Source organism: Corapipo altera, unplaced genomic scaffold, assembly GCF_003945725.1.
Source record: "Corapipo altera isolate COAL_440 unplaced genomic scaffold, ASM394572v1 0, whole genome shotgun sequence".
In the NCBI taxonomy this organism is placed as follows: Eukaryota; Metazoa; Chordata; class Aves; order Passeriformes; family Pipridae; genus Corapipo; species Corapipo altera.
The window spans coordinates 49,615,511-49,643,311 of record NW_020884872.1 but is presented as its reverse complement, the minus strand read 5'-3'; the positions used below and the strand labels follow the sequence as shown (position 1 = coordinate 49,643,311).

At 35.0% G+C, this 27,801-nt stretch overlaps 1 protein-coding gene across 4 annotated transcripts in view; it reads left to right on the top strand.

The window, feature by feature from the left end:
- Window positions 1–1,301: 1,301 nt before the first annotated feature.
- SCEL (sciellin) overlaps window positions 1,302–27,801 on the top strand; it is a 48,224-nt gene continuing 21,724 nt past the window's right edge. Inside the window, exons 1-10 of one of the 4 annotated variants that reach the window (XM_027646222.1) lie at window positions 1,302–1,583; window positions 7,780–7,855; window positions 11,601–11,718; window positions 12,355–12,417; window positions 12,728–12,796; window positions 18,020–18,088; window positions 19,826–19,891; window positions 21,067–21,132; window positions 23,146–23,178; window positions 24,590–24,661. In XM_027646222.1, coding sequence (XP_027502023.1) covers window positions 7,813–7,855; window positions 11,601–11,718; window positions 12,355–12,417; window positions 12,728–12,796; window positions 18,020–18,088; window positions 19,826–19,891; window positions 21,067–21,132; window positions 23,146–23,178; window positions 24,590–24,661 — 599 coding nt within the window. In that variant the 5' untranslated portion in view covers window positions 1,302–1,583; window positions 7,780–7,812. Of the gene's footprint in view, window positions 1,584–7,779; window positions 7,856–11,600; window positions 11,719–12,354; window positions 12,418–12,724; window positions 12,797–18,019; window positions 18,089–19,825; window positions 19,892–21,066; window positions 21,133–23,145; window positions 23,179–24,589; window positions 24,662–27,801 lie in introns of all 4 variants that reach the window. The other 3 variants (XM_027646213.1, XM_027646239.1, XM_027646229.1) reach the window with 3 other exon arrangements.

Below are 27,801 nucleotides of genomic sequence, written 5' to 3'. Positions count from 1 at the left end.
GCACAACTTGTCTGGCTAATGTAAAATGATAACAAATTCATATCATATAGCACCTGGATTATGAAAGAAAAATGTTTCAAAACAAAAAGACATTCCTAGTCTCAGGTGTTGTTACTATAAATCAAAGCTAGACATCCATTTCAAATTAAAGGGTATATATTTTTTTAAGTTAATTCCCATTTAATGCTAAATGTGCATTTCTTATGAGGAAAGACATCTGTTTCATTTGGGAGGCAACTATAAAATCTCAATATGTCCCTAAAGAGATATATTCACAAAAGTTTCTTCATGATTGCAAAAAGGGAAACATTCCAGGACCGCTTAAAGTATTTCTAACTTTCAGAAACGCCAAAGTTGAGATGTACAAAGTTCAGAAATGTTTACTTCCTTGTATTCATTAATTCTGATACTTGTGGTAGTTAGTAGTTTATACTTGGTATTTTCTTGTCTGCTGCACTGCTTCATCAGCTCTATTTCATCAGATATAACTAATGTTTAGACAATAACTTCACCCGCCTAAGTACCAAGCCTACGAAGAGGTAAAACATCAACAAAAATAAGGACTAATAATAAATTAATTCATGACAGAGTTTGATTTGTTTTTGAGGTGTTCAAAGAAGTTCCTAACTTTTACAGAAGATAATAGGACTAAAGGTTGCACAGAATCTTGCTAAATGATCTGCCACATATTTCATTACAAAAATTCCCCAAATATAAAAGAAGCACGAGCCTGTATAAGCTACATTAAAACCAGCCTCTGTATCTTAAACAGAAGTATGGAGTTGTATACAGTATTTCTATAAAAAAATTATTGATTCTATACTGTTGTATTTACTAGTAGTAAGGCAGTTCTTAGTCTACAAACTTATTTGCAGTCATTTTAAAGAGAGAAAAAAATAAGCGAAGGCAAGCTCTTCTTTCTGTTTGTTGCTGGCTGTACTGCAGGGGAATGCAAATGTACACAGATAAGAGAGTCTTGCAACAAGATCTCGTGGGAGGGATTTCCCCCCAGATCTTTTTGCCTCTGCCCACGTACTCAAACAGTGCAAATATGTTGTGCAGATCAGATTCTAGTGTGTGTTCCCCATATAACACTTATCCAGAATTTTTCTTTGGTGAAATATAGTGTTCCTTCATGTTCACCTGTGTAAATACCTGAAACCCTGTAGCTGAGAGGCAGCCCTACAGCTCTGGAACATATATGTGGAAAATCAAAATGACTATAGCATATTTTTCCAAATGGTAATCACTTGTTTTTCTGTTTCAAGGTCTGTTAAAGCAGTTCATTTCGTGAAACCCAGCCCTACTGCACTTGAAAAGCACAGCAAGCACAGAAGCGTAACAACTCACCCGTACTTTTAATTGATCTGGTATTTCTACAAGGTGCCACCCTTTTCCACACCTCCTACCTCCTCCTTAAGTGACTCAGCCTCTGAAGGAGAAATCTCTTGAGTTTTCAGACAGCTGGATGGGGAACGACAATTCAACTCTCTGTCTGCTTTGACTGTGCCTCACTTCCAGCTGTCTCCAGGTTGACTAACCACACTGAGCCACGCTAGGACACTAACTTCTACCATACCTAGGTAAGGATGTTTACTCTTCTGGCTTTATATAACATGTATGGAAAGTCCTACATTTTCAAATGTTCTGTGACTTCCTAGTGTCCAATTCAGGATCCCACTTCAGAGAATCTGATTTTCAAGAAGTGTGGAGAACTTGTCTATGAAAATCCAGGTCTAGAAGTTTTAAAGTTTAGGTGCTCAGATTTCCCAGATTTTTCTGACTTCTCCTAGCTCTGCGATCTCAATCACTTCATTATTTACATTATATTGCTAATTGCATTTTATTCTAGTGCTAATTCTCTGATGACAAACTCACTATTCAGACCACTTTTCATGAATAGCTATTTAAATGTCAGTTTTGCTTTTTGGTTAATTTTATTGTTAGTTTATTCTTTCTTTGTAATTTTTATCTAAAATTAAAGAGTATTTACTCATTTCTCCTTTCCTTGAATTTGCTTGAAGTTTACTATTTTGGCAAAAAACAATTAGCAACACTCTGCTTTCATTTGCACCTTTGCAAAAGAAGTAGCATTCTACTTCGATACAATGATTTATCTATACAATTAGCTGAACCCATGTATAGACAGGATGTGTTCTTCACCAAAAATCTAGGAAAATGAATGACATAGCTGAGTAAAGAAAATGATTACCTCCTCTCCTACACTCTATTAAAAAAAAAAAACACAAACCACTACATCTAAAGCTGATCATGCATTTCTAATTTGAAAATACATACAGATTTGTGTTCTGACTTTGCAGCTGATTTTAATGACAGTTCCAAAGCTGCTTTCAAAACAGAATCTCCTCCACCCACATCTTGAAAAACCAGTTTTGAGAGCTCTTTCAGCTACAAAGATGAATGATTTCTGTCATACATTCATGTGTTCTCTAGTCCTACCTTGCCTATTCCAACCTTGCTTGTTTTCTCTTTTACACATATACATGTTTTTATTTTCTGTGAGAGTTGCTATTAATTCTGTGGCCAAAACTGTAGAGTAAAATAATCATTTAAACCCAGTGTATTAATTCCAGAAGTTCACAAATATATTATATGGCTATTGTTCTGATACGTAACTCTTGGGAAAAAAAAATCAATCTAGGAACATACTTTTATTACTCTTTAATGTCTGCAAAATAAATTTAGTTATTTTTAAATGTAATTTCAGCAAAAAGACAAAAAGACTAACTAATTGCCAAACAAATAGAATCACCAGTGGCAATTCTGTAGGGAAGAAAGTAGAGAATCAGTTATACATATAGACCTGCACCTCACAGAGTGGACCTTTAATGTTATTTGAAGAGATGATATTCTCATCTGAAATAGCATGTTTGGATATATGAAGGATGGCACAGCATTGACTGGCTCTGGCTATGATGGCGATTTGCAAAACAACCTTTGTCTGGAATCAAGGAACACAAATTCTTACTTGAGTTTAAGTATAGGCAGCCAGATTTGATAGCCCAGTCACCCCACTTTGATATCTGAGAGGGGCAATGATGGATGTAGAGAACAGCAAAACTGGAATTGACTTCCAAAGCAGAAAGATTTTACCTCACACACCTATGGATCCCTATCTAGAAGAACAACTATAATGATGTGTCTCCCCAGTGCCTTAGTTTTAAGGCTTGGAGATCTTCATCCTGTATAAAGTCAGAATTACTTTAATCAGTTGCCTGCTCACACTTACTGTACTCAAGAGAAAGGATGGAGAAAATAAAAAAGTTTGCTGACATGAAAGCTGTTAAGTGAAAGCAAGGAAATACTGTTGTGTGTTTCATAACTGTAATTAAGACCAAATGTGCTTTTTTTTTTTAAATGCCATATTCTCCACAGTCATCTCATTTAAATGAAAGATAAGCCACGTACTATAGAATTAACATTAAGGGTTCAATGGAAAACAAAGCAAATGGAAAAGTAGAGCTGAAGTAAGTCTTCATTTCTAATGGAATAGGTCTAAAATGTTGAGCTCCACTCAAATAAGCTGAATGTTCAGCTTATTTCAGAACAGAATATTTCTTCAAGAAGATGAAATTTTGGTGGCAAGTTTCATATTTGGGATAAACAAAGAAAAATATATATGTCTATTTTCTTTTCCATATGGCAAATATTAGATACTTTTGAAAAGCTGGAACTTGAAGGACATGTAGCAAACAGTAGTCAGCAAGCTGTGGTCATGTAAAGCCACATATATAAGGAACCTGTTAGTTCCAGCTGGTGTTTCATGTGGACATGCCAAACTCAGCTGCTTCTTTACAGTCCAGCCTGCTTTAGCAATGCAGCATGAGAAGTTGGATGTCAGGAAAATTCTGAAACATTTTTGTTTTAAACTGGTTGTTCAGTTACAACTTTTTGTATCACCCAGTTAATTAATAATACTGGGAAGTTTGACATTTTAGGCATTTGCATTTGGCAAAGCTTTATATGAAAAACCTCAGCATAAACCCAAATGTTTTGACTTTTAAGAGAAGAAGGTGTCCCTCTCACATCCCTCCTTCAACATTTCCTATGTAGAATTACTTATTATGCAGTATATATGCAGTGCTTCTTGTCTCTAAGCTGTGAAAATAAATATTGTTTAATAAAAAAATGCATATAAACAGAATATTTATAAATAAGGTCTTAATCACTGTCGTAGCTAGAAGCCAAAGAACACAGACTAGTTTGTTCCAACTAGTTTAGTCTGATGTGGAAAATATGAATCTTACAGGAGATGCTCATATCGTTCTTATGTATTTTTTAAATACAGCTATGTATATATGTGAAGCCTCATCAAATAGGAAGCTACAGCCAAGAGCAGAAGGGAGGCAAAAGGGATTTATGAAGGAAGAATGGGTGTGTTCAGACTATCTGAAAACTAGAAGATCTAGCTTTCAGAATTTAAGGCAGGCCTGAGGTATTCTCCTGATCAGTCACTGCAGGACGTGGAAAGGAGATGTAGAAGTGTGAATATAGATATTTGTGATAAAAATAGGATTAGAGACCTGTGCTGCTTTTGGAATAACTTCCCTCCAAGTTGAAGGGGCATTTGACTTTCCCCGAAGTTCTGTCTGAAGATTTTTCTGAATTTCTTTGGAATTATATTTGGGTTTCTCCAAAAATTGGTGAGGGTCTGAATCCAGGACTGGCATGTCTTAAAACCATTTGGGAACTGCTCACTGGACTGGCTGGGGCAGTTTTAATTTCCTTTAAAGTTTCCTGACGCTGTTTTTAAATTCAAATTACACTGGAGCTGCATTCCTGTTTGTTTTTGTTTTGCATTTCAGCTGAGTTGTTTTGCTTCAGTGGTTGAGATCCTATTAAGAATGCCTGAACTAAATTTACTACTATAGTATACTATAGAAACCTATAACTCCTCTTTCTCACAAAGTAAAAAACTTTTTTTTAAATCTTCCTATGGGCTGAAGATAAAATGTTCACTGACCTGTGTAAACAATGTGACAGTTTCACATCTTTATTAGCTGGAATTTTTAAACTAATGTGATCTTAATGTTTTGTCCATTCTCCTTTCCAAATACACAGATACACACACAGAGTTCAAAAAATGCTTTGATGAGCTGTATCCTGCACGAATCTTTTAATTTCTAAGATCCTAAAATTTAAGTCTTACTCTGATGATTCTTGATTGTCTGTGCTACAGACTGAAGTAGCTTTTAATTTGCATTTTAAATTTTAATGGATGAATCTTTGATATACAACTTGAAAGTTCAGAAGCATGAAGCAAGCCTTGAGGACAATATGGCAGTATTCTGTAGGACTAAAATGCCTAGGTTTAAAATTTCAGAATACCTGGAACATTTTCAGTCCTGACTGTAAAAGGGAGTGTGGCTGGTTTTTATATTCATTTATGCATACTACTTTTGGGTTGGGAGACTAGGTAGCAGTTTATTCTGGATGCTGTACACACGTGCAACAGAAATATTGTTTTGCTCTTAAACCATTAAAAAATGAATATAGGACAAGAGACAAAACATAGTTTTAATTAAATTAAGGGGGATGAAAGAAACACACTTGGTAGACTTTCTTTTGTCTTGCATGGATACAACTAGGAGTTGCAAACCCGCTTTATAGTCACTTTTCATGATTTCAATGTCATTAATACATTTGTAGTAATCTGTAGATTTTAAAGACAAGCCTCAAATGTATGGATTTTTTACTTTGGTCATAATTTTTATTTCAGAACAAACGCCTGAGGTTTTTTGTTTATTTCTAACAAAGGTATATGATACTTCCTTATCAGTTCTGTGAGAAATTTCAGTTTCTATTACAAATATATAGGAAGGAGGGCTACAGTCTAACATGAAGTCTACATAGCAGTTTCCTGTTATTTTCAGTATTAAATATTTTAATTACAAAATGTGTATTTTAAACAAGATCTTTTAAGTCTTAAAATTATCTCATTTCACTTAATTTTCACAAAAGAAGTCTCCTTTTTCAAAGTTTTACAGTTCATTTCCCTTAGCAAATGGCTTTAAATGTACTTATTTGAAAATAAATCCAAATTCCTTCTATACAAACTACTACTTCATCTTGAGGAGAAGAAGTACTAGTTCTCATTGCTTACAAAATATTCTGAAATATCAAATATTATCCCAGGACTGACTGACTGCATCAGATGTACAGCTGTTGCTAAGCTGAGAACATAAATACATCAGAGACCTCTCTACCATCTTGGGACAGTTCAGGAAAATTTATAGTGAGAATGGTCACTATCTAAAACTCATTCTTTAATAACCTACCTGAACAGTTTCTAGGAAATTCAGTGCATATATGTTTTAAGCCTTCTTATATAAGTATTTTTAAAAGATATTTTATAACCAATTGCAAAATACAGCTCACCATAGCCCCGAGCAAACTTTTATTGTGTGGGAATCACATCCAGCAGTCACATGTTTTCTACATATACTGTGCCAATACCTGTTTGATACCAACACCTAAGCTTAAAAAAACAAGAATGTGGGTTGGAGCTTTCCAATCAACATGCCAGAATTTTAAACTCCAATAAATATCTGGGATTTCACAACTATGTAAGATACATGCGAACTTTTGTACTCAAATATTAGTTGCTTTTGCAAAATCTTCTTCACTTCCCATCTGTAAAGAAAGAGCTCCAGTCTCAATCCACTCTATCTTACGTGTGGGAGCAATACACTTTACATCTGCAGTAAGAAAAATACAATAGCTGTGTCACCCAGAGAACTGGGAATGTTTCTGATTTTTAAGGGCTGCTGCTGTCACAAAAACTGTTTTCTAGTGCTTCTGTAAATCTTAGTAGTCTGACAGTGGAATTGGTTGGCAACTTTCCATCTTAACATTGCTTTCTTGGAAAACACTGCTTTTTGAAAAGGAATCCACTTGCTAAAGAGGGTCAGTTTTGGCCACACCCTTAAGTCAGTGTCAGCATTGGGGTTTTTTAACTTAAGGGAGAATTTTTTGTCATTGAAATGTCATTATGTTCTGCTTGATGCTTTCTCTAGGAAAGCTGGTATTCACAATCCAGTTTCAAAGGAAAACACGAAATCTTTTGAGAGGCTCAACTCCCAAATAATTGGTTGGGGGTTTTTTTTGTTGGTTTTTTGTTTGTTTGTTTGTTTGTTTGTTTTGTTGTTGTTGTTTTTGTTTTTTGTTGTTGTTGTTTTGTTTTGTTTTTTTTTTTTAAATTGGCAGTCTTGGAGGCTCATTTTTTTTAACCTGATTTGAGATAACGGAAGAAGTCAGTGAATGGAAAACTGTTGCAGAGCAGAAGAACTGTCTCTGTCGTGGCCCCTTGCATTAGCTGCTGATCACTGTAGCTGTGAGACCCATCAGCAGAGCTGGGTAAGCCCACCTGTGCTCCAGGTGCCACTCTGAGCCACTGACTAATACTGTTTTCCCATTAAGCTTATCACCTCACCTCATTCTTCATTACTCATTGTGGCCCTCTGAAGGCTATCACCACACCTTGTGTTCTCAGGGAAGATGCTCCCAAAAAGGGAAAGGAAGGACAGGCACTGTGAAAGGCAGAGCCACAAGGCAGGAGTACATATAGTCATTACTAGGCAAGGAAAAGCCACCACCGTGCCCCAGATTCGGTCTGAGCAGGGCTGCAGCCAGCACTAAGCCATTCCACCCTGTCAGACTAAACTTATGCAAGGAGGTGGTTGAAGTGGACAACAAACTTGAGCTGTTTTTGGGGCTGATTCCTAATATCTTCTTTTTCTTTGTCGTGTTTCCTTTTAGATTCCTAGAGAAGGACAACACACCACGGAACAAATGTCAGCTTTCAGTATACAAAAACAGTCTCCAAATCAAAGCGGTAATACCAAGTCTTCTCCATTTTCTGCTCCCAGGGCACTTGGAGGCTGAGGCGTGGCCTTCCTCCTTTCTAAGTATCACGATGCCCATCCCTCAGCTCCCTCACTGGGCAGACCGCCACGTTTCAGCAGTGACAGGATGGTTATTAGTCACAATGCGACCAGCTTCAGATGCCAGACTATTGGTGTTGTACACAAACTGCCGCTGGCAGGGATTCAGGCCAGAACACCCCACTGAGCAGTGTTGTGTGGTGGAGTGGGGGAGTCAGGTGGTGTGGTGCAAGGTGGTGATTTCCCATGCTAAGGGCTGTGGTTGTTGTGGAAAGCCCACAGAAGCACAGCAGTTGGAAGGGCAGTGGGCAGATTCATTGATCTCAGCACCGTCTCCTTGACTCGCTCAGGGAAAATGAGGAGAAACTGAGGAAAATTAGAACAGGGCAAGAGGGGAGAAAAGCTTTTTAATCATTGTCTGATGGGATTGTTTGTTCCTCTGGAGGGACAAAACTTGAGGAGGGCTGGAGTTTGCTTTCTATGCAGAGAAATGATCAGAGGGAAACTGTAAACATGATGATATTTTCCATTTTCCTGAAACCTAAAAAACATTTCTGAAGACCGAAAGGTTTTGAAATGCATGTGGATCTGTTTTGGGTGGGATGTGCCAGGCCTAAGTACACCAAAATTAGTGCAGCCACGGCAAGGAGCTGCTTGGCTCTATTGTGTTGAGGACATAAACTTTTTACTGTCAAATTAAGACAGGGACAAGCTGCATCTGTCTGCACTCATGTGACTTGAACGGTTGTATCAGATCTACGTTTAATTTTTTAGTTGAAGCTTGGGAGAAAATTCATTAGACCAGAAATCAGTACTCTTCAGCAAAACCAGGGCCTCAGGTAGTAACAAAATGCTTGCAATATTTCTTGACAAGAAAACAGTGTATATCCCTTGGCTACTGCCTTTATAGGAGGTTTCTCAAAATTTTTGCACCAAACAGTTTAAAAACCCATGATTTCTGTGAAATACAAATTTTTTTGGGGTAGGTGATAACAACTTTCTTAAATTGCTATTGGGAAAAGGTCCATATGTCACATACATGGTTAATTTTAATAGTTGGATTTTCTTGATTATATAGAAATGTTTATGTCATGTTCATGTCATTAAGGTTTTTCCTCAAGATTCTGAGGAGGTTATGGTTGACAGCAGAAGAGCACAGCTTAAAATGCATTGGAAACAGATCAAAGCATCTTTGGCTAAAACTATTAGAATGAAAAGAATGCTGGAATCATTCCCACCCCTTTAGCTGCCATCAGCTATCCTTACCTGGAGAAGTTTTCTCTCTGGAATGCATAAACTTGAGCTCACATTTTTCCTACTTTTGAAAAATTAACTTTTTTTCTTCCTCCAATACAAATGATTGTACCAAATTAGAAATACCTAAATATTCATGAGAATGGAAATGTATACATTTTTAGAGCAAACACACTTCATATGATCTTGTTGGCTAACTAAAACTATCTTCATTCTTGCTAGTGACTATGAGACGATGTTATTGTTTAAACTGGTGAAGGTCCTTCCTCTTTTTGGTTTGCAAGAAGTGTTTATTTTAGCAGATATTCTAATGAACTACTGGAGGTATTCAGACAAGCCTGGGATGCCTTCATTTTTTGAAGTCTTTAAAGTCAGATTTTAACAAATCTTTTTAAGAGAAGAACCAGCTCAATTGGCAGTGAACAGGCTAACGCAGAAATCATGAAGTGAGGATAGAATACTTTTTGTTAATCTACTGTGACTGTTGGCACATTCTTAAAAACATCACCTTTGATGTCCCTGGTCATTTCTCAAAGGGCTGCATCTATGCTGCTCGAAAAAAGAAAGCCAAACCTTGTCATCAAGGCTAAGAAACAGAAGCATATATCCGTGCTATCACAGCTGTGTTTCTTAAACCTTTGCCACTTCTCCAGCAACTCAGTCTTGGGGAGAGCAAGTCCAACACAGAACCAGAGAATATTTGCAACTAAGCAAACACGATTGATGAGTCCAAGCCTTTCATTCCTTCTCTGGCCTTCTTTCATTTGGTAGTATGGACATATGTACAGCGAATATAAACAGATAAGAGCAGACACAGTTTGAGTTACAGTCAGATATACATTTTTAGACTGAATTTTATCTTTTTACTGCAGTGTTTTTCTTTCATGAGAAAAATGTATTTAAAAAGTCAGTCTTGACAATTGTCACTTAAAATAAATGTTTTGGTGCTTTTTTGTTATTTCATCTTCCACTCATTGTAGCCATTTGTCATTTTTTAATGTTATCACTACAGCTGAAGTTCTTGTATTAAAAGTAAGAACTACATTTTCTTATAAATCACAGCAGAATGCCGAAACACATCTTTGACAAATGACGTATTACTGACTGCATGTGTTTTCTGTGGAGCTTGGTCTTTCTATACACAATCTTTACAGTCAAATGTCCTTGTTGAACATCAGACAGTGATGTTTCCTGAAATCTGATGGTCTTGCTCTTCTTTTGCGTGAATGCTCAGAAAGTGAGGAATTAATATATAAAATCATGAAGGTGTCTAAAGGAAAACCCGAGAAACTCTGTATTTTTCATCATTAATTTTACTGATTATTTGGGTGTATTAATAAAGGTTTTGCATATTTAATTTTTTTACTTCTCTTGACTGGAAAAACTTGGGGTAAATATTGCAATTAAAAAATGGAATTTCTATTTGGTCTGAACTTCTGGTTTTTCATTTTAAAAGGGAATGATAAAATATCACAACAATATTTCCTCTCACCTCAAACAGGCTGATGATATGAAACTTAGGTAGGGAATAAAAGAACTGAGAATGCTGGACAGTAGTCATTGCATATTTTTTTCTTGCAAAAAAGGGCCAAAATCCTCATAAAAGGAAACCAAAGGAGATAAACATCAGCTTTCTAATGCAGAGAGGAATCCAATATTTCCCAAATCAAGTCAGTATCATATTGTTAGTTCTTCAATATACTAAATATTAGCATTGTTGGGCAAAGATATTTTAGGTTATTTTCATAAGTAAATAAGGCTTCTGTGTTCATAAAGCATGTGAGTGTGCATGTCTGTCTGTCTCTTCCAATAACCTTAGAAACTGTGCACCAATTTTAGTTAAATTTGATGTAAAGATATAGATCTTAAAGGCATCGCTTTTATTAAAGTTCAGTAAAACTAAAGAGCTCATTAGAAAAGAAAGTCTGTTCATTCAGCCATTAAGAAAAAAGCTTCAGAGGGAGTCTGACATTTTGAGAAATGTGAAAATCCACATGTGTTGGGCTGGGTTTAGCTGGAGGACCATGTGGTCAACTCAAGATTAGCTTTTGTTCAAAATTTGCATCACACATCTGCAAATATAAAACCCATAGACAACACCCCAGGAAACAGGATTCATTAGTTTGACTTTCCTGGGATTACTGTGGTATGCAAATTTCATAATTCCTTTATCAGATCTGTGAAATTTGTTTACATTAAAAATATACAAAACTCTTTCATATTAAGGATGAAACTGATTTAGTTTGGTAAACTGGCTTCTGCAGTCTTTTCAAGGTTGAAGCCACAAACTTACCAAGGAAACAATCTTCACTAAACAGGTGTGATAACTGAAAATTCAATTTGTGCTAAACTTTTACATATTTTAACCTTTGTAATAGTACTCAAGGTTTCCAAAGTTATTCCACATGTTTGTTTTCAAGACGTGTTTCTCTGCATTTGCAGATAAGAAGAGCCCCTCTGTTGCAATTAAAAGCAGACAACAGGCTTCTCATGATATCAATAAACGACGGACACTTTTGCAAGATAACAGCTGGATAAAGAAGAGGCCTGAAGAGGAAAGGTAAGAAAAATATGAAATGCATTTCTTCTGCATTTCAGTATGCCATGTACATTTTCTTGGAATATCTATTTTTGCATGGTTGGTATCAACCAGAATTAGATTAATTAAATAATTCTTATTTATTTATCTTGATGAGGTATTGATTGCCTTTTGAAACTATTAGTTTCCTGAATATTCATTATGTTTTTCATTGGAACTTTCAACCTCTGAGCATTTAATGAGGTGCCAGGTTTCTGCTCTATGAGGAAAAATCCCACATTTCACATATTTAGGCTGTAAGACTATGATTTGACTTTTTACAACCATGAAGATTATAAACCTTGGCAAGTTTTTTTAAGGAGCTTTAGTCAGAATCAGATTAAGTTTACTCTAATATAAACTAGGACTTGCATTACAGCAGAAAAAAACACCTTGAGACCATGCCCTTATTATACAGTCCATGAACAGCTTGTAGGAAGAGATAATCCTTACTCCAAAATGTCTGAAGTCTTCTACTGCAGAGATCTATAGCTGATGCAATCGCAGTGGTAGTGGACAGTTGTGAAATCTGATTGAAGACAAATCTTTTGCCAAGAAAAAGTTCTCTATTTTTAATACTTCATTTTTAACTAACCATTGTTTTTCTTTCTCTCGAAGTGCTGATGAAAACTATGGAAGGGCTGTGCTTAATCAATACAAATCCCAAGATAGCCTACACAGGTATGGTAGAGTATCTTAACACCTTTCTGAAAATATTACCAAAGAAATCTGTCATTATATCCTGTTTATAGCAAGAACTTGCTTTGTTCAATTTTAGTCTATACGTATTTCCACCGTAAATCTGACTCCAGTGTCAATAATTCTGAAGTTGATCACTGCAATGAATGCAGGGTTGGATCTATTGACACCTGGATGGTCAGAAATCCTGTATGATACTTTAATTTGAGACATAGATATTGGGGCTTTTTGTGACAAGTTGTTTAATAAAAACAATGACCAATGTGACATTTCTAACTTTCTCTTACTGTAGTAGCACAAATGAAAAGGAAGATCAGACAGCTGTACTTGGACGATACAGATCTGATACCACCTTGGACAGGTACGGCTTTTTTCTGGATGTATTATATTTTGTGATTCACATACTGTGAGAGGTCTTAAAAATAAAAGCATGAATGAAATCAGTGGGTCTTTAAAAGTTTTGTTATTTATTAGTCATCTAATTAAAAAACTTTGTATGATTCTTGCATGAATTTTCAATGAGGCAAATGGAAATGTAATTTAGAGAAGGTTCTTTTGACATGTTGTTCTTCTTTTTTCTGTAACAATTTCTGTGTATTCTTGTCCTTATAGATGTATGTATCTTTCCACAGATGATAACCATTCCTTCCCAATTTTTTGTTTTTCAAACTATAAATCAAAGTCCTGTCTCTAATAGTTAAGCACAACATGGCTAAACCTCTTGTTCTTTGCAAATCCTCTCTGCCACTTCATACCATCATCAGTACAAATATAAGAATCATATGCTTTTCATGTAATTTGAATGTTCTGTTCAGCCCTGACCTTTGTTAAGACATGACCATGTCAGTGTTTGCAGATTCTTTCTGCGTTGCATCTTCAAAACCCAGCCCCCATCATCAACATCTGCAATCCAAAACATGCTGATGTTAGGAGTACCTGCACATAAACACACACTGTGGAAAAAGTGCACTTGTTTGGTTGTTTCTTAGCACCGTGTTATTTTATTTCATGACCCTTACTAGTGCTGTTAGATACAATGCAAAATTGTTAGATAAAATTTACCTTCTCCACAGAAGGCTAGAAAAGAATAGGCTAGAAACCTGTGCGGTATCATACCCCTGTCTATTCACCCCAGTGAATCCTGCTGTATTTGTTCATTCATCATGAGGAAGCCATTCTACAACTTTAATTTACATATTGCTCTTCTCTGTATCTTTCATATTTCCATATTAGTCTTTTTGATCTTGGGATCCAGATCCTGATGCACATATTTAAGATCTATGCACACCTTGTACGTACACAGAGGAGTATAACAATGACTTCTGGTTCCTTTGCTTTTCCTTTCCTTGTACTACATAACGTTGAATTTGCTCTTCACTGCTGAGAATTGAGTTTTGATTTTCATAACATTACCCATATAATTGCAAGATTTCTTTCCTTAGTAATAATAGCTCATTCAGAGATCAATTTCTTTTCTTGGCAGGCATTACTTTGCATCTAAGAAAAGTGAGCGTCATCTGCCATTCTAGAAATCTGACATATTAGCAGATGATTTCTGAAAACTTTGCCAGTTGGGATTTGTTTTGACTACCATGAATCAATGACATTGTCAAGCAACATCATCTCACTCTTCTTCTTTTCCAGATAATTCATGAACACTGGAAAAACACAGGTCTTATAGAGCTCTCCTTCCACTCTGAAAATTTGTTGTTTATTTCAAATCTTTCCTACTTTTTAAGCAGTTATTTATGCATGGAAAGACATTATTACCAATAGGAGATCAGTTTATTTAAGGGCACTTAAAGCAAATTTCTGTGAAGCTTTTTGGAAATTTGAGTAGAATATATCAGCTATGTCACACTTATTCATATGCTCATTGACTTCAAAACAATTTTTAAGGCTTAATTTTCGTGCATCAAACTCTGATTACTGATTTAGAAGTCATAGGACAGTTCCAGTTTTTACAGTGTCACTGAAGACCATTGTCCTTTTGTACTCTATATCTTTTCGGTTTATGCTGATATATAAAAATGACTGAATTATTTGAGATTGTAAAGTGTCTTTGTGTTTTCATACACACAAATATCTAACATAAAGGTTTCTTAAAATGTAAGTGATGAGAGAGAATACAAAGAAAGGATTATAGGCGTGAATATACAGTTCTGATAATTATTGCAGAATATGTCCATAAATGGAGTGAATAATGATGCCTCTATCTTGAAATTATCACTAAGAGGAAGCTGCTGTCAAGTTGTTTATTTTTCCTCAGTCATCAATGGTCTTCTTAAGACTGTGAAATACAGCCATTCCAGCATTAATTTGTGCACACCTATTACCAGAAGGCAGTTCTGCAAAGGGTGACCACATGTTCTGCAACTCCTCAAATTTGCAACCTAAGGCATAACAGGGTGTGGTGATGTGTTTTCACTTAGTACCTATTTTATGGTTGAATTTGGTACTTCTGCTTCCTCTGTGAAGGATGTTCTCCACTTGGTACAATTCCCTTATTTTCTTATAAATTATTTCTGGCAAGCATAGCCATAGCACAGAAGTCTTCCAAGCTTAGTAGTAACCAGTTTGCAGAACAGCTATATTGTTTATTGCCTCTGTGGAAAAGCAGCATTCTTTTTTTTTTTTTTCAAAAGTAAAAGACAGAGCTGAAAATAGAGTATGTTTCTGGAATGTAGAAAAAAGTTCAAAGGACTGCTCCTAGTAGGTGCTTTTAGAGAAAAATTACATTGATATTCGAGATCTGTTGGATTGGAGAGCAGTTTACAGAATTATGTCATATTGTCTTTATGGAAAATTATTTTTACCTAGCTAAAATTCTGTAAAATGGCAGTCTTCTATTCTGCAAGAGTTCTTTATGAGTTACCTGTTTTCAGGCTAGATACTAGAACATCTTTTCACAATTCTGCTTTGCAACTCTTCTAGCCATGACAGTAATATTACAAAAGAAAAGGTTTTAAAGAATCTGGATGAATATCTCTTAAATAGCTAGTTTTCAAAATTACAAAATAATAATTGAAATTTGAATTAAGAAAATCTTTGATGACTATAGGAATAATTTTGAGTTCTTCATTACATGTGTAAATGTGCAAGTAAAAACATATCTAAAAGCCATATTAAGTGCAGCCTTTTGCTTCCTGGATACTGCCATATCCCTGTTCAAAAAGGGTTTTTTTTAATATGAATTTTGCCTAACCCAGTGTTTACAAAATTCAAACATCATTTTCCATATTAAGGACCTGGGAGAGATGTTGCAGGTGACTATATGCAATTGCACCATTGGCTGAAAGCACAAGAAAACATTGAACACTATTAAGTTGTTTTCAGAAATACAAAGATTGATGACAGTAGATGCACACGTACTGGCATGTAGATTTACACTGTTTCTAACTCAGACAACAACTGCTTTGTGCAGATGACAACAGACAGACTTTCTGGATGGGTAGAAAAATTTTATTTATCCTTTTATTTCTCTCTCATTATTAGCAACTAACTAAATATTTGACGAAAGAGGGGAGAAAAAAGTTAGATAGTGACAAAAATTACATTGCTATTTTTTTGAGTACTAAATCCTAAGTACATTTATAGGAATTAGATCTGAATAGATAGGACTGAAGCAAATGAGACACTTTCATTGTACACTTTATTAATAATGTAGTGTAATCCTTTGGAATGGTAGAATTTATTAGGAAAGGACTTTGGTATGTGGTTTAAACCTGCTTTGAATACCTTGAACATTGCATGCATCATTTCACTTATGTGAAGAAACTACAATAGAACCACAAAAAAAAAAATTAAAGAAAAAGGTGAGAAAGTATGGAATAGCTTTCATATGCAGAACATCTGAAGTGACAGAGAGTCCTCAGCTTGGAAAAGAGTAATATAGCGAAAGTGAGTGAGGAAGGAGTGTTTTCTGTTGCACTGTAAGAATGAGGAGACACTCTATAAATGTTTGTGTCATGATTTAAGAAAAAAAATGAAAAAAATGAAGAAGATAAGAAAGAGAACATTTGTTTTTCTCTTAATGCATATATTAATCGTGGGAGTCACCACCACAGGATACTGTGGAGGCCAGAAACATAAGTTGGCTCAGAAAAACTTAACATGAGTAAATGGACCATTGATCCAGAGATGTCTGTTGGAGGTGGCATTCTGGGTGCAAACAGAGAATATTCTTCAACTGCCTATCAGAAGCTGAAAAGTTGTACAAGGAGAAGTTAACACTATACTTACCTTTCTTTAACTTGCCAGATAGAGTCTTTAACACATTAAAATGAGGAAATACAAAATTACGTAAAGCATGGTGCTGAAATTTTGAAAATACACAACAATATGCGAAAGAAATGCTGTTTCGTTGGCTAGTTGACAATAAGGAGGAACGCTCAGTTCTTCATCTGCAGCAACACCAGCTTGTTTAGTGAGACCTCTAGTGATCTTCCGAGTAACTGTAGCTGCCGTCACAGACAGAATCTGCCCTGACACGAGATTGTCATCTGCACAATTAAATTTAGGTTTTGCAAAAGGCACAGAGCACATGCTGGTGCAGATCATTTCCCAGAACCCCTTGGAAGGTTTTGAATTAAATACAACAGTATTCCGTCCTGCTTGGCTGAAGGCAGCATACAAAAGGTTTATACATAATGTTAGATTATAGTTCTAGGATTAGTTATTTTGCGTCTCTAGCTTCAGTTTATAGATGGGAACAGTAACTAAAATTAAGAAATTTCAATATGTAAAAAAGTTGTAGCTCAAGACGTGTTTCAGTTGATTTAACCAAATACTTAAGATAAACCTCTCAACTCAGCATTTGTCATCTATTTCAATGTACATCACTTTATGTTTGAGTTTTTGGAGTCATTCTATTCTTACTAAAGGATATTCCACTATGGGAAGAAAGTTGGAATAAAATAATAACTTAATCTGCTTCTACTAGGATAGCTACTTGGTGCTTTCTGTGAAAATTCTGAAAGGTTTTAGGCAACAATTGTAGAATCCATAATAGGCTTGAAAAATTATGTGGTTTTTTCTTCACGTAAGTTTCATGGCTTAATGATATCAATTTAAACACAAATAATATAAGTTCTTTGATAGAAGTTATTCCTGTAGGTCATTACAACGCTTTGCCAGGGATTTTAGATCAGAATATTTTCTTACCACATTGATGTCTAAAATCTGTAAAGAAAACAAGACTGTTGCATCTCTCAAGGGATGGTGAAGGAGAGGGAAAGGTGCCAGTTCTGTGTATACTGCTTGACTGAATATTGCTTTCTTTCTAGTATTCTGGTCTAATTCAAAGGAGTTGTAATAAATTGTTAGCAACAGTGAGGTTTAATACAGTATATCTATTATTGTTTGAACATCACCTTTGATAAGTCTTTTTCTGTGAGGTACTTAGACTCTTCAGATAATGCACTAAATTTATATAATTTCAGCTTCTGTTCTATACTTATTTTGATACTGGGAAATTTTTAATCTATACACAGAGCAAATTGATACTACATCTTTTAATTTTATTGAAAGTGAGTTTAAAAAATATGAGAGTGTCTATTATCAATAATTTCTGTGTTTCTGACAGAATTCCGACCAGAAGTGAGACTGATAAAGTAAATAAGTGCCCAAGTCTGAATGATAAGCAAAACAACAGGTATGAGTTTTGGAAACATTGTCATCTAAATATTATGCATTATAATTTATCATTTATCATGCATTATCATAACTTTAGAATACATGTACATACCAAGAATATATAGAGAAATTACTTTTATGGAATATGGCCTAGTGGTTGGCTTCATTTCATCACCTGACAGCTGGAATGTAGACTCTGTATTCAGGTTACCACAGACTTTTATAGCCAATGAGGAGAAAAAGGGTCTTTTGGAAAACAATTCCTCTGGTGTTTCTCAGATATTTTTTTTAGAGTAAGAGGAATTTTCCTTAAAAAAGCCTATTTCTCCACACAGATTAAAAGAGAGACCAGCTCATATTATACATTTGCTCAGCATAGTGATTGTTTAAAAATTACAATATTTTAAACACAAGAAGAAGAAAGAATCAGAATGTTTCTAAAAGTGTAGGTATGTTCTAGAGCTCTAGATCTGTCTGCACAAAGTCTATCAAATATAATACATAGTTCTGAGGGAAGACTACATGAAAAATTCTAATCAATGTTTTCAGTGGAAAATACCATTGTACATTGCCAGTGGAAAACCTGGGTACCAGAACATAAAAAATAATTTTTTGACAGGCTGATTTTTCCAGTAGAAAATTTTTCTTTTGTCAGAATGTCAGTCTTTTTTAAACAAGAGTTTTAATTAAGAATAAGTTAGCACAACATTTTTGACATGTTCTTAAAAAAGTTGTTATGATTCGGAGGTGGCCACTTTATATAAGTAATATGATTACACAACACCGAAAAAATATTTTCTAAAGAACTTACAGCTATTAACTAACTGAAATTTTTATTAAAGAAAGTCAGAAGATCAGTCACCATATTTATAAATGCAAAGGGACGAATACATTGCTTTGTGCCTTCATCAATGTCAGCAGATGTCTATCAGTAATAAGTTACCCAAAATATATTTGCTAAAGAGCACAGCAATTCAAAAAGTCATCTTGTGAAGAGCTGAGATATTGCTCTGAAGAGCAAATGAATACCTCTGGCATTTAAAGTTCAACAGAGGTCATTCTTTCAAATTATGGTTTTGCACCAGTATGTGGTAAATCATGGTGATGATGACACATGAAGCATCATATAAACTGGATTTTATGTTATTTTGTCTGGAGATGGTTTTTTAGCAGACCAACCATGAATTCTGAAGTGGGTCTTAAGTGACATTTCAATTGTATAAATATTTTTTCCTTCCAGAGAACAATAAAATGATTTGTAAAGCTCTAAACCTCTATACTTCAATTACTATAATTGAGTTGCAGAGAATAAGACAATAACTTTTTGATCAATTTTATGGGAAAAATCACTGACTTGGATATTATATAGTTTAGGAGTATGAGGAATACCATCTCCTTTACAGGCATACCATAACACTGAGCAGCTTACTTGAACAAGAAATATAAAATTTAAAGTATGAAAAATAAAGATTTTAAATATTGTAGTGATTGGAGACTAAAGCATAGGTACAGAAGTCAAGATTTTAAGAAGTCAGAAATTACTTTGGTTATCAAGTAAAAATGCAGCTGTTCTCCAAACATCAGAATCCCTTAGTGTCCCAAATTCTGTATTCTTTGAGGTATACCCAAAATTTCAGTTGGCATGTAGAAATATAGTTATACGATTTATCATACACAGTTGTATGATTCTGATATTTTATCTTTTAAAATGATACTCCTGTTGAAGATTAATGAATTAAGTACATTTCCTTAACAGGCAATCTTGGACTCCTAATGCAGCACTCACAAACACTGCTGTCACTTCTTCAATCAAGAAAAAGAGGTATTCATTGCCACCATTGCTTGGTTGCTAGAGGATATATAGCACTGTATTAAGCCTCAGTAATGTATCACAATTACATAAAAAAAATTACCATCTTCCTCCTCCAGCCCACTCAAATTCCTCAGCAAGATTCAAGAATTAAACTTTTGCACGCTCTGGCTTTTTCTTTGGGAGTTACAATGTTGTTTTTGTAGAGCCAGTTTTGTGAGCCCAGTGGACACAGCACAATCGGTGCTAACTCTTTGCTGCAGCCCCTAACTCAGCTATTTCAGTGTCATATGCATTTTCAGCGTCGAAATTGAAAGCATTGTAGCTCACTCTAATTGTGAAATCTCTGATGCCAAACTTGACCCTGTGCTGCTGCAGTAAAATATGAACCACGGAGTTCCCTAAATGATATACAGCTACCTTTAAAAATCAGGATTTCAGATAGTATTTTTAGGGCAGGAATAAAAACAGGGTGTAGAATAAAGTAAATTTTTAATTTAAAATACACTGCTGGTGATAGCCATATTTCCCAGCTGCAAATTTTGTTAATTTGTGATTTTTTTTTCATATTTCTTGCATAAAAATGTGATCAGTAGAATTACGAATGTAAGAATTAAAATGTGATTGTTTCTATATTAATAGTCCTGCTTATTTGGTGGAAGTTTATGGTGTTTTCAGTCCAGTAGTTCTCTTCAGGCTCTTTGAATATACAGAAGGCCATCAATGAATTGAACTATTCCTGTTGCAATTGTTTTTTCCTCACAAACAATTCCTGGATTGATATTTAGAGGGGGAAAAAAAGAAAAAAAAGGAACAGCTTGTTCTGTTTATGTAATCTGTAATAGTCTGAATTTGTTCCTTGGGTTGATACTTTACACCCTTTCCTTTGTGCACTTTATCTGATTGTCCTTTCCAGGAATGATCCATTTATTTGTACCATTCAGATTGCAGAAAACATTGACTAGAGTCACAGAATACATTTTTTACAACAATAATTAAAATTTCCTATTCCATTCTGTTGTATGTAAAAAAATGGTCTAAAAAGTATATACATGCAGTGTTTCAAAATGCTGACAATTTAAGGAAAATTCCAGGTATTTTTTACACCACTTCTGACATTCTAACATTCACAATGTGCTGTTCAGCATTAAACGAATACTCAAAAATTTATTTGTTAACATTGACAGGCAATCTTGGATGCCGCCCCCTGTTTCGAGTACTAAGACCAAAACACAAGCAGTGGAAACCAGACAGTAAGTATGAATGATTACTAGTTATTTCCTAATTCTTGGCTAGAGCCATTTTTGAGAGCGAGACAACAGGGCAATTCTTTGATGGACTGAGTTTCATGTCTGAGATGCCCTGCAAAGAGAAGGCATCCCATGCCTAAGTACTTGTTTTTGCTCTTGGCAGCCTTATGCTCAGTGTTGACTGAGGTCTGAGTATATGAAGTGCCAGCAACTTGAGGTTACATAAATGCCCCCAAAATTATTCTATCATGCTTGCATGTTTTCTTCACGGTTTCCTTTTGAACTATTTTAGTTATTTTGCCTCAAAGCAAATCTGCTAAAGAGAGACTGGCCGTAAGGGCAGGAATCTATTGGTGCCATTTGGGCTGACAGCCAGGGGCTAATCCTTGGCCCTTAACGGCATCAACAAAACCTCAAGATCTGCTTAGTCACCTGTCAATTAAGTGTCTAAGAAATAGGTTAGAAGAAAAGATCACAATAAAGTTACTTGCAGATGAATGTTTAATATTTATTTCTGAAGTTGTTGTTGCTTTCTGGCAGACTAGAAAGAGAACTGAGAACATTTCTTGGACCTATATCTAAAACCAGAATATGGATGGTTTAAAATATTAATGAATGAACTTCCATGGTATTCTCTGGCTCCAATATGGCCTTCTGTTTCCCTAGTTTTAATCTGGGAAACTTCCAACATGAGTCTTATGCATAGCAATGATGAGAATTAAATGAAACAGAAATGAATGGATACATTGTTGTGTTAGGTATAATCCTTGGTAGATTATTGCCCAGGGAGTTTATGGAATCTCTGTTACTGGAACACTTCAAGGTGAACCCTTAAAACTAAGTTTGTCAATTATTTTTAATCTTATGTGTTTACTACTTTCTATCTCTTAGGCCAAATATTCAAAGTCACTCTCTACTCAGCACAAAGATAGCTCATAGATGCTAAAGTTTGTTTTTTTTTTTTTAAGTCAGTCTTTACTAGATGTTTTTAATATGCCCACTGTGATGAATTTATCTGGCTTCACTTCAATACCTTGCTAAGGTCATGGTAATTTTGAAAGCTTACAATAAGATGCATCCTCTATATGCCATCCACCCATCTTTCCATAGGAAGCTGGGATTCCTGTATTCTTCTCAACACTAATTATCCAGTTACTCCTCCAGTCTCATAGTTCAGAGAAGACTGAAATACAGGCATATTCTGTCTGAAGCTTTCATGTCCCTTCCTGGATCCTCTGACAATGATGTCATCAAGGACAGCTGGCTAAAAAGTCACGGACATTTAATGATTAATTGGTTTAACTTCTAAAAGTGCTTTTAAGATATGAAAGCTATTTCAATTGTGAATATTACTAATAATAGCCACTGAAGGAAAGCCTTTTACTTGTCTGTGAGTTTCAGAAAATAAAGTGCCATGCATAGATGCTAATATGCAGTTTTTAAAGGTCACCATCAGTCTTAAAGACTGAGTAAGGAGCTCTGTCTTATCTTCAAATCTGATTATGGCTGACTGTTCTGCTATCCTCAGGAAGGGAGTTCAGCAATCATGGGTATGCGGTTTTTTTGGTCAGGGTTATTTATATACCAACATGATATACATGATAAACATTCTTTGCCTCAGTTCCCAGCTGATTAAGCATCCTTTACAGAACACTTAAAAGAAATTGCAGTTGGAGCTAAGACTATAAGCAGCTCACTGGAATTGAGTGTTTTGGTTGTGATTTTTATGCTGAAAACAAAACACTGTGAGTCAGTGATTGACCGGAGAATGTCAATTGAGGAATGATTATCTTAGTAATGTGTCAAGAATATGATTAAAACTTGGTATTATGCTACTTGACTTAAACATGTATTCTGCATTAAGAAAAAAGAAAAATATCATCTTGGAAGGAAGGAAAAATAAAATTAATTGCTGTTGATTCACCTAAATCTTGCAAAGTGCTTCAATACTAGTATTTTGCATTCCGAAATACTAGCTACTTGGTTTCTGAAATGGTTACTGTGTTCTTTCTCTAGGTCCACTTCAGGAAATTCAGAGGCTCAAACAAGGTATGTCTTGCTTACTTTGCTTCTTAGTAGATTTAGAAATGTAACACACTCCTATGCATAAACCTTGAGTATTATTTTAGATTTATTTAAAATATAAACACCGTATAATTTACCTGGAAGGGTTCCTCTATAGTCCATATCACAGAAGGGCATGAAGAAGACTTCCTTGCAGAAAAGCAATTATTTTCATTTGCTTAAAACATTTAGTTGGATATTTATTCAAATTGAAAAAACAACTGTAACTCCCTAAAAATTAAAAACTGCTTCACAAATTTAGTTCCAAGGCTACATATGTTGCAAGACACTATGAATAAAGTGAAGAAAATGGTAAATTTGCATAAGCAAAAGCTTGTAATAGATGGCATTACCATAAGATGAATTGATGTAAAGTACTCCAACCTTATTTGAGTGTCTAATTTATTTAAATAATTCATTAATTAAATGTATATTTTATATGGTCTAAATGAAGAAAAGATTACTTAACCAACCTGCAATTTCATGGCTTATAATTAAGATGGCTACACAGTTTGTCATGGTTTAGTTGCCATACTAATAGAAAAATTTTCTGAAGGAGCAGATAGCCCTCATTAACTGCATCAGCCATCTTTCTTATAATTTCTTATAATTTTAGTATTCCTGTAGTGACCAATCTGATTGTTCACATAAATAAATAAAAATAGCAAAGTGTAATTGCTTACTTATTTAGCTTTAAAAAATCAGTACTTTTGTTAGTTAAGCAAAAGTTTTGTCTTGACTAAATAAGTAAAATTTATTTATTAGGTAGGAGGAGAAAAGGATTTAGAAGTTCCTTTACTACTAAAATAATTTTGAAACAGTACAGAAATGGCAGTCAACTCTTACATTCATACTACATTCAACTCTTGGGATGCTAATTATTCAAAAGGCTCAGTGGATGCCGTAATCTAGTGAAGTAAAGCATTACATAGCTCTTTATATATTTATTTTTATATATGTATAATTCCTTATACTCATATTTTATATATATACTATATATTAAAGAAAAAAAGAGAAAAAATGTCTCAAAGAAAATGCAAACTCACTCACAATAATAAACTATTTCATAGAATCATAGAATGGTTTGAGTTGGAAGAGGATCTTGAAGAACATCTAGATCCAACTCCCCTGCCATGGGCAGGGACACCTTCCACTAGACTAAGTTGCTCAGAGCCCCATCCAACCTGGCCTTGAACACCTCCAGGGATGGAGCATCCACAATTTCACTGGGCAACCTGTTCAAGTGCTTCACCACCCTCTCAGTAAAGAATTTTTTCCTAATATTTAATCTGAACCCACTCTTTTTCCATTTGAACCCACTTCCCCTTGTCTTGTTACTACAGGCTCTTGGAAATAGTCTTGTACCTTCAGCATGTTTTCACTATTTCTATCGCAGGGCTGCTCTTTCATCAGAACAGGTGACCCTTCAGAAATCAAAGACCGATGTGGATGTTCAAGCTACAGCAAGGTAACATAAAAACGATATTTAGATTAGCATTGATAAATGTGATAGTAAGTACTCAAATTGTTTTATTACTCTATTTGATATCTCATTTGGACATGTGTGTGATTAATGCAGCCCTAACCATTGACCTGGAAGTACAAACTTTGAGTTCCATTTCACTGACTTGCTAAGTTATTCCAGGTGTTCCATTTTTTAATCTTTTATTCTGTCTAGACTTCATCTTGAAAAGTAGAATACAGATAGTTGCTGTAAATGTTTGGAAACAGAAAAAATTAGAGTAGTATGATTATACAGTGTATTTTCTTTGCTCTTCAATACCTTGTGGGAGAGATAATAACTACACATTACTATGTATATAAAAACACCCCAACTCATGCACTGCAGTGTTAACATTTTAAAGAGTAAAATCCCAACATAGAGATTTAGTGTGACAAAATTAGTATGGACTTGTTCTTGTGGTATAAGTTAGATGGCATATGTACTAATCTTGGAAAGAGTATAGAATACCAGAAAACTTATTGGTGGAAAAGACAGAGACTCTTTTTAACTAAAGTTTCAGCAAATTGTACTGATGGAGATGTTATACTTTTCAAAACAATCAGCAATAACTGCCTCACCCCTGGAAATGTTCAAGGCCATGGGACTCTAAGCAACCTGATCTTGTGAAAGCTGTTCTTGTCCATGGCAAAGGGGTTAGAACCAGGTGATCTTTAAGTTCTCTTTCAACCCAAGCCATTCTATGATTCTATGATTCTATAAGCACTCAAAAATTTTTATTCTGTGACCTTGAACAGAATAAAAGGCCTGAATATGCAATTAAAAATTGAATGAATTAGAAACAGATTTCTAGATATGCACTGAGAATTATAGTAGCTCATTTTGCCATTTTTACTTAGAAATATTAAATGGCTCAGTCAGTAAAATTAGTTTAAATTACCTAATTTTAATTAGTTTGATTCATAAGGTTCAGTTTAGTGGGGTCTGAAGCTATAGTGTATATTGTTTGGAATTGTGTTTCCCTTGCCCAAAGTCCTCAGTATGTAAAATCAGTATAAAATTACTATGAAAGCATCCAAAAGAGGCCTGAGAGCGTAATCCCTAGAAAACAAGCAATGTTTCACTGAAACATTTTCCTATTAACAAATGTGGGGCATCTTAGAGAATTAAATATGCCTGGAATTAACCAGGGGAGTCACAGCCATTCTTCACTCTTAAAGGCTTTTTAAGGTCTTCCTTAATCCTCACCCTCAATCAGTTCACATTCATCACCCCCTGGTTGCTCTCATTACCACATCAAGCTCTGTATTCCTGTCCCTTCATTGGTGAAGAGCTGGAGGAATATTTTACTGGTCTACAAGTTTCTATGGCAACATTGCACTGCTATTTGTGTCAGTATATAAACTGTAAGTAGTCTGTAATCTTAGTGGGTAAAATTCAGCCCTCTCTACTGCTGTTATTAATTCCTTTACATTTGGCTGGTGCTTCAGATGTCATCCATCTGCTGCGGCTGTGTTAACTCCACAAAACTACAGACTTTTGTTAAATCTATACTAACCAAAAATGTATTAATCAGCTGTCAGCAGACATGTTGTTTTTCTATTAAAGATGTCATAAAAATACTACATTTTTTGCAAAAGTGGTTGTGTCACACAGGGGAGGTATATATGAAGAGTATGTATGGTAACATCAATTTTTAGTAGAATACTATTTTAACTTACATACTTTAGTTTCCTATAGTTTTACTTTGAATGGAAACATTTTCAGGTCATGCTTTTAAAACTCATACTTAATTGATTACTTGTTTTCCACTCAGAATTCTGATAGGGATGTTAAAGGAATAATGAATTAATTTCAGTATAAAATAAGCAGAAAATGGTAATTAGCTTTCTATCAAACTGGTCAGTGATACAAGGAAAATCTTTTAGAAGGGATTTAACCTGAAAAGGATGTCAGATACTATCTCTTTTGGCTAAAAGTTTAAGCTTCATTGTGTAGTGTTCCATATAAGGCCTAACATTGATTCTGTTAATGTAAAAAGCAATTTTGCATGGTTTTAATGGACAACAGTTAAACGTGGCATCCATCTAAAAACACAGAGTATACAATAATGTATATATCTATCTCATGTCTAGAGGCATGGACATATGGACCTCCACCTCTTGGATATGATTAACAGAACGAAAAAGGCATCTCATGATTAGTTAGGGCATTTACAGATACCCTAGACAGCACAAGTAGGTTAGGACACAAAAAAAGTAAAGATAACTACTGCCTAATAATTGTGCATTTTTCAGAGCATAATAGGTCAAATCAGGTCTATTGGTATCACACAAATGCAGCAGCAGATGAGCACTACACTGCCTACATACAGAGACATTTTCCTGAGTTCTTCAATGGGCTTTTTATTCATTGCTTATCAGGTTCTTTTTTGTGTTTTATTTCCACTTCAGTGAAGATCCAACCTTCTCACTCTGCATTTTTCCACTACATAATTGTAGCAACCATCAACTGCAGGTGTTTAAAAGCCAGACTTTTTTGAAGAACTATGCTCAGTAGAAAATGTTGTTAAACCACTTCCAACACCCTGAGAGTGTTTAAGTCAATCTTTCATTAATGATTACAGTTAGGGTGCAAAAATGTGTATTTCTATGAAATGCTTTTATAATGGGGTTCATTTGTATTCAACTGCACTGCTTCCTTGAGTATATATATAAGCACACACCCCGTTACAGAAACCGATGTATTTGTCACAGTGGGCCACATTTATCAGGGCATTAACAAAGGCATTACCACCAAAAGATGCGGAATAACCAAAAAGCCATATTTCAAAGAGTTCATAAATTGTAGAAGTGATGAATTTATCTTTTATTTTGCATAGATACATCAGAATTCATGTTGGACATACTTGAGGATAAGCTTATGAGGTGATCGTAAGAGTGGCTATATAAGAAATTAGAGAGAGATCCCACTCAGCTTGTAAAAGCATCTGTGGTGAGATTCTCTGCTATCAGCAAATGACTATTAGTCTGTAGGGACACAAGGCATATTGTAGAAACTTTTATATAAACATATCTTTTTGATATGCTATCTGCAACAGTTAGGTTGAAGAAAATGTTTCAGCTGTGTATTTGTGTGTATCTGGG